At 40.1% G+C, this 13768-nt stretch overlaps 2 protein-coding genes across 4 annotated transcripts; one reads left to right on the forward strand and one right to left on the reverse strand.

Moving 5' to 3' along the window:
• Positions 1–1067: 1067 nt before the first annotated feature.
• lin (protein lines homolog) lies at positions 1068–3908 on the forward strand (the record flags this gene model as incomplete). The annotated part of the gene is given in 2 exon segments (XM_022831199.1): positions 1068–1424; positions 1707–3908. Coding segments are annotated over 2 exon segments (1374 nt in total), but the record flags the coding sequence as incomplete, so codon positions are not given.
• A 1723-nt stretch (positions 3909–5631) lies between these two features.
• On the reverse strand, positions 5632–13303 carry LOC111259299 (protein halfway). Of its 3 annotated transcripts, none has more exons than XM_086967842.1 (8): positions 12523–13303; positions 11507–11764; positions 10658–10911; positions 10128–10315; positions 9558–9675; positions 8738–8888; positions 8329–8485; positions 5632–8024 (listed from the first exon to the last, which is right to left on the reverse strand). In XM_086967842.1, exons 1-8 carry the CDS (start codon positions 12546–12548, stop codon positions 7803–7805), a joined length of 1374 nt encoding a protein of 457 aa, XP_086823968.1. In that variant the 5' UTR covers positions 12549–13303; the 3' UTR covers positions 5632–7802. The 3 variants fall into 3 exon arrangements, with proteins under 3 accessions (XP_086823968.1, XP_022686932.1, XP_022686931.1); XM_022831197.2 differs by having other exon boundaries at positions 10826–10911; positions 12466–13303; XM_022831196.2 differs by having other exon boundaries at positions 12466–13303.
• Positions 13304–13768: the final 465 nt, after the last annotated feature.

Below are 13768 nucleotides of genomic sequence, written 5' to 3' on the forward strand. Positions count from 1 at the left end.
TAAGAAAGCGTTCGTATTTGTTTCACCTATTATTATTAGTGTGAGTAGGCTCCTGTACTTAAACGGAGCTGCCACGTTTCCACTTATCTTGATGGTAAAATCACTAAATTCAGCAATCTTTGTTACGAGCATAAAAATGTGTTTCAAACGTTACAGCGGAGGCGGCACAACGCGAATCATTCTGAACTGCACAAATGTTCGTAAATACCATAAAGTCACGCACAGTTTTTTTTTTTTTATTGAATTTAATTTATTAATAGTATCTAATAAATGGAGTGATAATTGCATTTGGTAAACGTGTGCTTTCCCACATTGCCTCTGAGTTTTACCTATTTATTCTCCCTGTGCACATCTTTTTCAATGCTTTCATTTTGCCAGTTGCTATTCTCATGTGCAAACATTTAGGCGAACAATAATTGTCATTGTTAGCCTCCCTAGAAATGGGCAACTATAGCATTGTATCTTGTGCTTGATACGTGCGTAGCGCGTCATGGGGTATCTGCGCCGTGTCAGTTACCCTAGGTTTCTGCAACTTCTTTCTCCGTGTGACTAGGCAGCTCGTAGAAATAGAAGTAGTACCAGACTGTTGTGCAGAATGTAATGCATTTTGTAGGTATGTTATATTCTTAAAGAGTAGCTGTTCATGTTAAATGGACGATCGACATAACGGGCGGAAAGCTCGACTGGAATTTCTATATATGTTAAAATATCAACTGTATCTCACGAGCTGAGCGCGTATAAAACCAACACATGCGTGTACAAATGATGTACAGAAATCTCTGTGGTCGGAATAAAAATGATCGACTCCGTATCATTATGAGTAGATAGACTCCAGCATCAAGTTGATTGCACATATTCGTGAAATGAAAGCAATATTTTATGTACGAAATGCAAGCTCACTTCGTTCAAAAACCTACAGGTTTACTTTGTTTATTTGCACTAAAATCATTTATCTGCAGTATGTTTTTGTTGATCAACTTCAACTTGTATATAATATCTAATATTTTGTGTAACGTTGCAATAGTAAGGGGCGGCTTATTTCTAACAAGCTGCTGTTTCTCTAACAGGTTTTCCTTGAATTGTTGGCATGGAAACGACCGTTGAGTGAAAGCTTGTTTCCTTCCCACGTCAGTCAGAAGTGCGACGGTTCACGCAGTGGACGGCAGGACTATCCGCAGCCTGGCCAATGGCTCGGTCCATTGCGCAGTCGAATCGAACTCGTCAAAGCTGTTCACGCGATAGCCTCAGATTGTTGGAAGATTTTAGCTCTCGCAGACAAAGGAGATGTTGATGATTTCCTCTTTACGTTGGTGTACATGGCACCCGAACAAGTCCGGATCACGCCCGATTACCAAGTACTCATATATCTGCTAGAGGAGACGGACAAAGGCATTGTCCTAAAAGTTCTCTGCCTACTCGATCATGTAAGTGTTTAAACTGGTTAAAGTGCTGCTAGATATCACTGAATAGCCCTATTTAGCAAGTTGAGAGTTGACTTGCAACTCTTTCCTATGATAATAATTTGACCAGTAGCTCGATTAATAGTGACCACATCAAACCAACGTGAGCATTCACAACTGAGCCTACGATACAATATAGCTGTATTTATAGTACTACTTACATATATAGTAACTCAAACGAACAAAAAAAAAAACTGCAAAATTAAAGGTGGCAGTACCCTGTTGTATTAAATGATTCGTTTTCAGGAGCTTTCAGGCATACTAACAGCGACGACTGGGCCAGATTTTCGAAGATGTGCCGCTGAACTCTACTCGTTGGCGGTCAACATTTTGATGATGTGTAGTGTGACCGATTGCCACTGGCAGCAAATAGAGGACTTTCTCGAGCTGCAGGAGGTTGAAGACTCGTGCCTTTTAGCGACGAACAGTTTGGCATTACTACGTCGAAAACTGGTGCTGCTCTTCAAAGCTGTCTGCGTTAGTCCAGATGTGGCACTTCCTGTTGACAAGTATCGTCTCAATCTATACCTTGACGAAATCCTTTACCTGATGAGTGGACAGGATGACCTCCTTATTCAGTTCCTATTATCAAATTTATTTAGTTATCTGTACAATGAGCGGGAGTTATTGAATCCACATAAGGTCTTTTTGAGGTACATGGGTATGCAGAATTTTTCCGAACAGGAACTCATGGATCAATTGATGGCTAGCGTCGAAATGCTAGTCTATCTTGTCAAATACTTCAAGCTCGTGGCGGTTGAATGGGCCCGCTTCGTCGCTACCATTGCTGAGGTTAGCGGTACAAAAAAGCGACGTGTAAACGATGAGCCCGGTCCATCAACGAGCAGTTCGGCAACTGGTGATGAATGCGACCCCGTCGAACGTGTTATGGCGACGCTAATACGCCTCAACCTGCTACTTCAGCGACTGAATAGCTCGAGTCTTCTGCCGTTTGATGCGGAGCCACTACTTAAGTTACTAGATTCAATAGAAGCCCTATACGAAACGCAGGGCGACAGCTGCAGGCTCAAGGATCAATCTAGAAATACTTCAAATGCTGGTCAACTTTCAGAACTTCTTGCAGGGGCGAAAGAGAAAACTAAGCCAATAGTTCCAGCGAGGTTAGTTTTGTCCGTCCGAACTGACATGGAAGTGGCAAGCAGTTCCTCGCAGGGTGCCCCGATCTCTGGGCCCTCTGACGAAGTCGTTATATTAGGAGCATCCCAAAGTCAAGATAGTAGCAATGACAGTAGCAGTTCCTAAATTGATTAAAATAGAAAAAATAGGTATATAGCAAATGAAATAAACCTCGTTACTTAATAGAATCCTGAAAAGGACTACATTTTTTGCGCAATCAGTATTAATGCTGAGTGGCTTCTTCACAAGAAGTTGCAGACAAGCCTTAACAGTGTCTGATTCGCAAGGCTCAAATCTAGGCTCGAATAGGCTGGGGCAGGGTTGAATCGCCAATTGTTGTGGACAAAGGCATTTTCATATGAAGCCCTGTACACCAAAGGTATAAGTTTCTCTGGAGATCCTGCAATATTTTCAAAATAATCGTTGAACTGCGATTTTTAATTTAAAGGCAAAAATTGCTGAGTCAGAAAGCGCATTTTTGCAGTAATGAATGTACATGACAAAAAATAGGTTTGATTTTATGCTGTAACTTTCAATGCAAGGAATCCGTGATACGGCAATCGTGTTTCTAACGAACGGTCAGTTTTGCTATTTTTGTCGCTCATGAGAAAAATGTGTCTGTAACGCCTAGTGAGAGAAGATTAGACGGTGTAAACAATGGCGGAAAGCTTAATATCGCGTCATAATTTCGTAAAACCTTAGGAGGGACGGAAACCCGAGTTTTTGTGAAAGCAAGGCAGAAATCACTGTGAGATATTTATTACAGAGAATATTAATCGTCTTTAGTCACAGCTGGTCAGAACAGAGTAGAGGAGCAAGCTATATAGAGGAAAGTCATATGCTCGAAGTACTAACAATCGAAACAAACTGTAAAGTTGAAGTTGAGCGAATATGTTGATCGATCTAATTCGAACTATCGATGCAGCGGTGAGCAGCTCAATTGGATTTCAACGGATGCTCCTATAGACCGAAACACCCATCATATGAATAGCGTGGTGACAAGATACAGTCGACACACAATGTTGCAACGAAGTTAACTAATGTAGTCCTGTGTAAAAACGAACACTATACAGATACGTTTGTGACTTTTAATGAACCGGTTAAACGGCGGCTGACGGTTTCTATTGATCAACTGACTCGGTCGTCACTCAACGATTGTATATATGTATGTATAAACTGTAATACAATGAACAAAGGACAGGAACGTCAGGACGACTTGTATCGGCCTAATAGGTAATAACAAGGACATTTTAGTAGCGAAAAATAAAAAATAATTTATTTTGGTTACTTCAATCATCTAATTGGTTGACACTTATACTCGTTCTCAATCTTGATCATAAAGAGTATAATAGTATCATAGATTTAAACCGATTTCAGAATGGAGCCATCTCGAGAGATTTTATTTAGAATAAAAAGACGAAAATGTAAATTGCTGAACCGCCATCGATCTGTTATCGAAGATGGCTTTGCTCGATTCACTGTGTTCCAACTCGGTGAATTATGTTTTTCCAGTCTTTTTCTATTAATACTACGACGACAAGTATCCTATTATAAGGCAGCAAAACGACTACACTAGATATACGTAAATTATCATTGGTGTTATTTTTATATTCGATATGTCCTTTTCTACACAAACCGGTCGTATACACACCTCATTTTCTCTTAAAACATCTCTCTCTCTAACAGGAAAATGGTTTATTTAATCATTTTTTAATAATACCTGACAAGTGATCAACGAGCTCCACACGCACGGCGCTGACAACACAAAACAACTCCGGATAGTTCGGCTACTAGTGAGAAAATTGTTATACTACATTACTTCATTCTGTTACTGCTTGACAATATCAATGATATTATATAGAGACGTAGTAAATATATATGCATTTTGGTTATAACGCAAAGCTGCCACAGACATCTATTTAACCTATACCATACAAGAGAAAGTTAAAACATTACTTTGATCATCGTTTAACGATGCACCGGAAGGTTGTCGATCGCTCATGTGTCACGATATACCACGTCGCGCTAGCGGACAAAATTTGACTAGTCAGAAAAGTTTTGTTTAATCTGAAAAACGAGCGCTTAACAATCCAGTTTTTGTCCCTTCAGCGTCTGTCGAAGGTTACAGAATGATAATTTAAAATATTGGAAACGTTATGACTAGGTAAATAATGCATCCTTTGTGAGTAGACTTTGGGCCAGACGGAAATACGTATGACGCATTCCACGTGCGATTTAGATCAACATAGGAATCCGTCTGGAGCATACGGTTGCCATGTACGGGGCACTGTTATGTTCGTAGTGCCATACTAAAGAGAGGCCAGGCGAGCGAATGCCACCATCCTGGAGCAAAGTCCAATTCGGTATTAGTCTGAAGTACGATGATGGCAATACTTGCAATGGACATTAAAGGCATCTGCTACTACTGAGATACTCATGGACCACAAGCACGGCCATCAAAAACCTGCAGTCTGGTCAATTGATGACGACGCCAGATCTAATCGCCATCTCTCAGTTACTTCCTAAAATAGCCCTCGTTTGACTTCAATCCGCTTGTTCTCCCAATCGAAGTCCGTCTGACTACGAAGTTTCTATGCCCTATAAAGCGCAACTTGTGGCCAAGTATGTCCTATTATCGCTTTACTTCGAGAAGCAGTGAACAAAGAAGTTACATATAGAGTGGTAGGTATATGGCCGTCCGGGAGCTGGCAAAGTGGTGGGACAATTGTATAACAAAGGAGAGTACCTCTAACACATGGAAAATCATGATTCTAGCCCAATTGGTTTTATTTATCTAATTTCGAAGTCTGGCGGACTTGTTTGTAACAGCAAATCAGCTATCTATCTATATATATATATATGTGTGTGTATCGTCGTATAGCTGAAACGTTTTTACTCGGTTAACTTGTCATTGGCAAATTAAGATTTGTGATTCCTTTAAATCTATAGCATAGATCGATTGTACGTAGCAATACAGTATCAACATGTAAAGATTACCACAGCATTTCGCCAAGTTGCGTTAATTCATACAACATTTTACAACAAGGATATGTTTCTGTTTATTACTCACTATCTGAAGCTGGGTCTCTTCTAACTGATATCAGCTAGTGCATCTTTTATTGGTTTACACTTATATACATAGACGGATTTTGGCAATACGCTCAATTGAAGACATCGTAGATTAACATAAATTTAGTTTCGTTCATTCGTATACAAGTAGCTTGGCTTCCACCATCCGAGATTGAGGATCCTGGTGGAAGTCGAGTCCTCAATGCACGGTTTCTATATACTGTAGATGTATAAAATATATAATTCTACATACATGAATAGTATGATACATTAACGCAGTTCATTCACACATCAGTGTTACATTTTCTTGTTGATAAATAAGCCTTTTGCATTTCACTGTCGGCGCAATATTTTCCTCGCCCAGAGTATTCTAGATAATGCTAAACATTAAAGCTGGATCAGAAACAAGGAAACAGTTTCTCTGAGCTAGATCGGATGTTTGGCTGAAGTAGTCTTGCAAACTGTGTAAGGTTCTTCTCGTCTTTCTTCCTTCTTTCCGAAGAAGCAATTTTCACAATACTTATTTCGACTAGATAGTTTCGACCGCGTGGTTTTTTTTGAGTATTTAAAGAGTCGCTAATCTATGCATCATCCAATAAGTAATACAAATATTTCGGCGATAACCAGTATACAACGATAATTCAAAACAGAAAAAGAACTTGAGCTTTGTATGACGAGTCTCGAGATTGTACTGGTAATAGAGTATCATGGCTCTCATACAAGCCGAAAGTAGTTTTTAGATAGTAGTAGAATAATTGTGAATTTATATCTAAATAAAGTTGAGAAGTTAAGCTGTAACCTGCCTTCTGTAAGCTAACCCTACAAAAAATGTGGTAGCTTTTTTTAGTAGCTGGGTGCATTCTATGCTAACCATTTAGTTGATCTCGGATTATCTTTGTGTTGTTCTCTGTCGTTTTAGATGGTACACGCTGATGTCTTTGGTATACTCTGAAAAAGAATCGGCTTTCTTGACCTAGTCCTAAAAGACTATTATTATTATTATATGAAACCCATATTTGTAAGACTAACATCTTTGGTTGGTAGTATAAAACAGTAATACTAATCTATATACTGAATTAAGTTCCCCTTGTTTGTTCCCGGTACAATTGCTTCTGTTTTAGTCTTACATGACCTTACATTTAACTGAATTGCTCAAAAAAATATTAGGAAACCTATTGTACTGCAGAAACAATTGAGCTCTTTAAGCCTTAATCTCTAGTGTTATATTTAGTATTTACCTGAAATTTATTTTAACGGGAACCGCTGGACACTGGTAGAGCCTCTATTTTGGCATGTTAAAATTGGCACATCTAGAAGACCCTACCGGAGCAATCTTTCCTGGGATTTTCGTAAATCGTAGACGTAAAAATAGACATAAATATATGTAACGTTATTAAAAGAGAAAAAATTTAGAAGCTCGTAAAACCATCGAAGACAAAACTCCAAGGGAGATTAAACTTCTACGGCTGAAATAACACCCTTCAGTGGCTAGCTTTTTTTTTTGATTTTGTCATATTCTAGAACTACGATAATCTTTACGAGCCCAGTGAATATACACGTCTTGGACAACCTATAATAGGACCTATTGTTTTTTACATTTGAGCGATGTCGCAACCACTACTTTAAAATGTACTGCCCACGTAGGCGACATTGTAGAAAAAGCTAACTAAATAAGATTTCCAACCGTACATACCAACGGCCAAACAACGCGTTCTTGCTCGTGCGGACATATATATTGCCATATGAAACATAGATTTAACAAGAAATAAAAGCATAACTTTTACAGATGTAAAACAAGTTGATATGGAAAGTTGTTTACCATTATAATAGCCGAATGCGTGACGTAAAGTACCCGTAGCGCTGAGAATAATCAAGCAAAAGCTACCACAAGACCCGCAGTAGTCAACAATGTATTTGCTCGGCATGGGAACAGTAACGCTCGCCATTATTCTCTAATTTGTCTAATTCTCTATATTTGTCACGCCCTTATTGGGAAATAAAGTGTGTTAGTACTAATAGGCCACATCTCACCCGTATTCAGTTCTGTCAGACCTGCCTGGTTTCTGGCGTAGCGCCAGTTCTATATTGTACACGTTGAAGTCTGACATATCTGGTAGAAGACAACAGACAACGCTTTTAAAACTTGAAAAATTTCGGCAGCTTCCCAGTCTGCTTTTGACGATAATGGTCCGCTACTGTCTTCAAGATGATACCCGTTATTAAAAAAATCATCACGCAGATGGCTACATCCCACGGGTTGAAGACATACAGCGGCGGTGGACAAAGTTGTTGCTCTTGAACGCTCCAGACGGGCTCGCCGTTCACCTGGCAGCGCACCATCGAAAAGTCATCGATATCCTGATCATGAATAAAATGCAAGGAAAAAGGCACATTAACTACAAATAAATAAGGTTTTCGTAACTTAAGAACACTACAGTCAAGGGTAGATCATATGGCTGGTAGCTGGTCCTTATCGAATGCGTTAATGGTGAAAGCTGACATTTCTTGGTCTTAAGAAACGTACGACAATGTCAACTATTCAAATATTGTAAATATTCTGGGTTAATAGAATGTTGTTCGATTTGCAGAAACGCCGTACTGTTTCCCTGGGCAACGTATGTGCTTGTATATTTAGTTTTGTTAAAAAGTTTTTTCTACGAACCTGGCCTTTAACGCCGATAAACCTTTTGAAATGTAAGAGTTCGCAGTCACATGACCATGGGTTATGACCGAGCATGATTTTCCCTATTGTCAACAAAGGACGACAATTCAAAATGTCGGTCAGCTCTTTGACAAGTACCTTTGGAAGGTTCCGCAATCTAAAAGGAAAGGAAAACGAAGTATCAATACCACACACGCTAAAACGCAGAGCTTATTCTATATCACACAATATGCGTAAACGAGGAACGCTTATCTATTAATATGCATAGGCAAAACGAATAGGTAATAGATATTATGGTTAGTCGTTAATAATTAATTAATTATCGTAAAAAAACGTATACTTACAGCTTAAATTTTATGAATCTAGAACTATTGTCAGAACAGATATGTAATCGTTGTGTACCAGGTACCTGTTATGGGAAAGGTCTAGAAGGACCAAGCTACAAATATGCGGGTCGTAGTCATCGACTTGGTCAATAAAATTCCAGGAAGCGTCGAGGTACTTCAGGCTCTTGTAACTTCCAGCGCCATCTCCTGTTCGCAAGGAGGTGATCGAGTTACCTGTTGATGGAGAGCAGTACGTAGAACATGCATGTCCTTCAATAAGTATTTAAACTTCTCGTCAGATTCATGGCAGTGAACCTAATGACTCATAAGCGAAAATAGTTCGTGATAATGCTTCTAAAAAGCACGTTTCTCTTTGCGACGCTGCGAGCCGATCTAAAGAGAATCGCGGCTCACAGGCCCAGGTTGTGTAGTATACTAGGAACGTATCTTCCGGCATACTTCCTGTGAAACATTATCTGTATATGTAAATTACTGCGTAACAGCGTAAAACATTCATGACGTATGTTTAATTACTGTTGTATGCCTATGCAGCGCACTCAGTTAGTCGCAAGTGGAATCAACCTCTATGCAAATATGGCCGCTTATGAGAAATCGTAGTCCAATAATTTACGGCGGCATTTAGACATCTCCAGGATAGCGTTGCTATGCGCTAGTCGAATCCATGATGGCCTAGGTAACTTGTTCAAATGTTCACATACGGCCTACCGTTTCTATAACGTAGTAAGCAACGACTTATTAGACTATTTTAATGTGCAGCATATAACTGCATACAAAATACAGTTTATATTGACGCAGGCCGAGAGTCCAGCTAAATCTTTATACAAAATGGATTGTGAGATTTATCAAACGCAACAGTCAACATGTTTTGCTATGGGTACCGACCGCTAACGTTAAGGTGCGTTGTTTCACGCGGTAATTCGCCCGGCAGCTCTCGAAGGTTTCGTCGGGAACAATCCACATCTACATCGAAGTGGATTGAGCAGGAACAGACATCGCACAACTATAACGCATCAAACACAATTACTGTTAGCGGCGTGGCCTATTCAATTAAATCTACATTGTCCACCGTCGCAACTTGCAACTTCTGTCCAAAGTGATCAATGGATAAGGTAAATATTTATTTACAAGGTAATATTTATTTAAATACAAGTTTATCAAACGTTTCCGCTTGCGATTATCGCCTTGACTCAACGTAAATTCATTAGTTCTAACCCTACGCTTTTATTACAATGCTTAAAAGATTGACAGAAGTGATAATTATTATATTATAATCAAATCGCAAAACATTTATTTTCGATTTTATTGCAAGTTTTAATTCGATTTTGCGTCCACGTCTCCTGTCATACGCTGCAAGTTAATAAAGTTCAACGTTGCAGTTCATTAAAAATAATTGTCCGTAACGTAAAAACATCTACTGAGATAAGGATCAACGCAAAACATCAATAAAGATACCTTGATGTTGTGAAACCAGAACTGAACAAGGGTCCCATTGGCTTCACAATGTGGCGTATGTACAAGCATCTCACGGGTCCGCTGTTGCATAACAAGATGATCATTTTCGTTGCACGACAGCGGATTAAACTCCAGATACAAGCGACATTTGCCCAACTTCTGGCTAGGATCAACTCGTGGGAAGCGTCCTGAGATCATATCGACAATAGAGAAAAACATTCTGTTACATTTTAGGATAATGCACACTTTTTGAGGGTAATAACATGGGCAAACTGTAGAAAAAGCAGTCCCTAAGTAAAGCAAACGCATTTTTAACTCAGCGATAACTCCGGAATCGGAACTTAAAGCCTTCAACGTACAGCCAGCAACCGATCTTATAGATTTGTTGTAAACAAATGAACTAATCTATAATAATAACGTAATATTGAGGTCAACTAGGGATTGAACAACGTAGCGTAGCGGACTTAGCCGAGTAGACATTGGAGAATGGATCCTCGCAGTAATGCATTCGCGTCTATGGCCTAACTCACTTAAGGCATTGTAGGTGACGTCAATATCGGAGAGAATGTTGCAGTTTAAGAAAAGTGAGTTGAAGGCTTTTTCAGGTACGTTTTCTATAGCATTGTGACTCAGGTTGACTTTCCTGATAGCGCAATTTCGGCTAACGTAGAACTGAGGAAATCGGCGTAAACCACTACCGCTGATGACGAGCTCGTTGACTGTGGAAATGTCCCACGATTTAAAAACCGCTTCATCCTCAAATTGACACCCATTTAAATGCAACCTACCGGAAGAATAAAAGTTAAATTTAGAATAGTGTTTACTCTCATCGTTATTACGTGAATATGAAATTTACGTCTGCAGCGGTCGAACGCACAGTAACGTGTTGACTTGATTATCAAATTTAGCTCACAATTGGATAACTTCCTTTAAGTTAACTACTACCACACTTACGTGCGAGGCGCCAGTAGTAGGGCCTAGCATTGCAACTATTGGATATTGCGTATTGCCGAGACTGAATTGAAACTTAAACCACTTTCCGACTTCACCCACAAGCGGGATTGTCTTTTGGGATGTTTTGGTCTGCGTAAACCCTAACGGCAAGTTCCTGTATGCAGTGTCGAAGACTAATGGTAACTCTTATATACCTTACATGTTACATGCAGCGCTGTATTTCAATTTAGTTGAAATACTGTACGAGAATATATACGTATACTTGGAATAGGTGGAAAGTTTGAATTTAAACGGTTATTCCTTATAAGTGTGTGGACATTTTTCAAGCGATCAAACGCGGACACGTAACATAGTGGTCCTACTGAGTCATGCAATCTCATTCAACGCCACAACGCTATGCGACATCTACTACGCCAATAACTTACGTTCCATTAACTGTAAAGGGGATCACACGTTTCCATATTAGATTTGCGGATAACGTCACATTTTTCATACTCAAGTTTATATAAGCGATCGTCGTATTTTGTTTTGCGTCAAGCTCCTCGAGAGCCGATTCCAGATAACAGTCTTGAAGTTTTAGTTCAAGATAAACGGTTGGTGGTTTATCAGGCCGGGGAATCAGTGAGTCGTTCTTTGCAATTATTTCTTGCACGAATTCTGTACATACTTGTGCATCGGCGATCCTGAAAATACCATACAAATTCCATATCAAACTAAATACGTAATAATACATTGATGGAAAATCAAACGGTGAAGCGCTCTACTCGAAACAAGTTCGAGTTTACGGCCTTCGTGGACATATTTGTTTCCTATGGTGTCGTCTGTAGCAACGATAGAATTTCGGCATTTCTAACCGTTGTATCAGTCAACAGTTTCTATTTAGATTTCCCAGAGACATATCTGTCCAATCGATAATCAATATGCTTTACTGGGCATTTCTAATTAAAATTGATTTTATGTGAAAAACCTTTTGTGTACATAGCTACTTTGTTTCCTTAAATTCATAGTAAAAAACCATTCAGCTAATAAGCAGGACGAGATCAATTTCCTTAAACACAGTTACTGCGTGAATCACCTTCCCTACAACTCTCAATTTATCGCAGATAGGACACCTGTCATTCGTACGGCAACCTACTAAGCGTCATCGGCCACACAGGAAAGAAGAAGGACCGACCCGTCTGATTTTTGAGTGCGCGCATCTCGGTGTTGCGGTGCACTCACATAGCCTCTCAACTAAGGAACACTTCCTTCGGTCAACACTGCACGAAACACCTTGCGCATTTACACACAGAACCCGGACGCATCAGGTGTCAATTATTCGTAATGGTAACATTAGATCAGCTGATCGTACGCGTATATTTCCTATACTATTTGCGGCTCTTACCTCCCGCAGAGTGCTACCAGGAGGAAAACACAGAAAGCGCTTTGTTGCGCGCCAGACCTTGATCTCAGCTTGTGAACAGCCATCGAAGAGAATCTGGATTAGCGGCTTTACAGAAGGACCACCAGCAACATCAGATTTCTGCGGACTTCCGGAGACGACTAAGGCGTGCGCGCGTGTAAAAATGAATCCACCTACTCACTGCAAGGCGGAACCAAGCTGAGAAATCGTCATTTCTCCTTTGATAAGCTTCCGCAGTTCTGCCTTTACGTTAGGTGAACCTTTCCATCGAGTGCGATAATGCACAGGTGTATTCAATAGCAGAAAGGTGCAAATATTCACAAACACAGCGAGAATCTATTCTCTTAGCTCATCTAACACAAGCACAATGAGCCGGACTCTAATGGCGGCTCGCGCATAACGATCAGTTCCCGACGATTAAAAAACGGACGGCGGTCAGGTTTGATCGTTCCGTAATAGTAACAAATATTGATAGATTAGATGTGTATACGCAGCAGTTGTTAACTGCTGCTGCTGCTGCTGCTGTGGCTGCGATTAGGAGTCCGTCCGACATAAACAGCAGTAACGACACAGGTGCGTTGACGGCTGTGAGTGGTGAGTACCTCAGTTTCTATGGACGCGCTCTGTAAGGGTACGACGGCGGTGGAGAGGGCATCGATCGATTCGCCGATGAACGGTACGAGCTAAATCGGGGTCGGAATCTGGCAACGCGAGCGGTTAACGCCAGTGAAAATCTCGAAGGCCGTCAGTCTGATTCGGGATGTGGTTATAGCTGCTGTTGCTATTCAAGGGCAGTTTTTATTACTATTGTTTACTGTGTTAGAAAGAAGGATGTAGACGGTTATATTTACGTTTGTGCCCGAAACTCAACCTCTAGGCTTATTGGGGTGAATAAACGTAATTACGATCCAATAACACTAGAAGCAATGGATGAATGTCTCTGTAGCAGCGCCCAAATCTCTTATATTGAAGTCTAATATTATTTGTAAAATGTAGGCCTAGACCGAGTGCCCAGTTAGCGCCTTTGGTGCGTGTATAGTTTTATTATATCGAGAGTCACAATACGATACAAAAATGGTGCTTTGGATATCAGTCAGTGTTCCGGCCGGAAGAGCCTCTATCATCATCTGGCGATAAGAGATACAATATTACATTTGATATTATACAAACATTTGGTGCCGGAATTGGCTAGCCATTCGATCAGTTCTATTGCAATGTTACCAAATTGAGAGAGAGAGAGAGAGAGAGAAAGAGAGAAAATCGTGTGTTCCTTCCGTCCCTTTTT

Source organism: Varroa jacobsoni, unplaced genomic scaffold (assembly GCF_002532875.2).
Source record: "Varroa jacobsoni isolate VJ856 unplaced genomic scaffold, vjacob_1.0 scaffold_318, whole genome shotgun sequence".
Taxonomy (NCBI): Eukaryota; Metazoa; Arthropoda; class Arachnida; order Mesostigmata; family Varroidae; genus Varroa; species Varroa jacobsoni.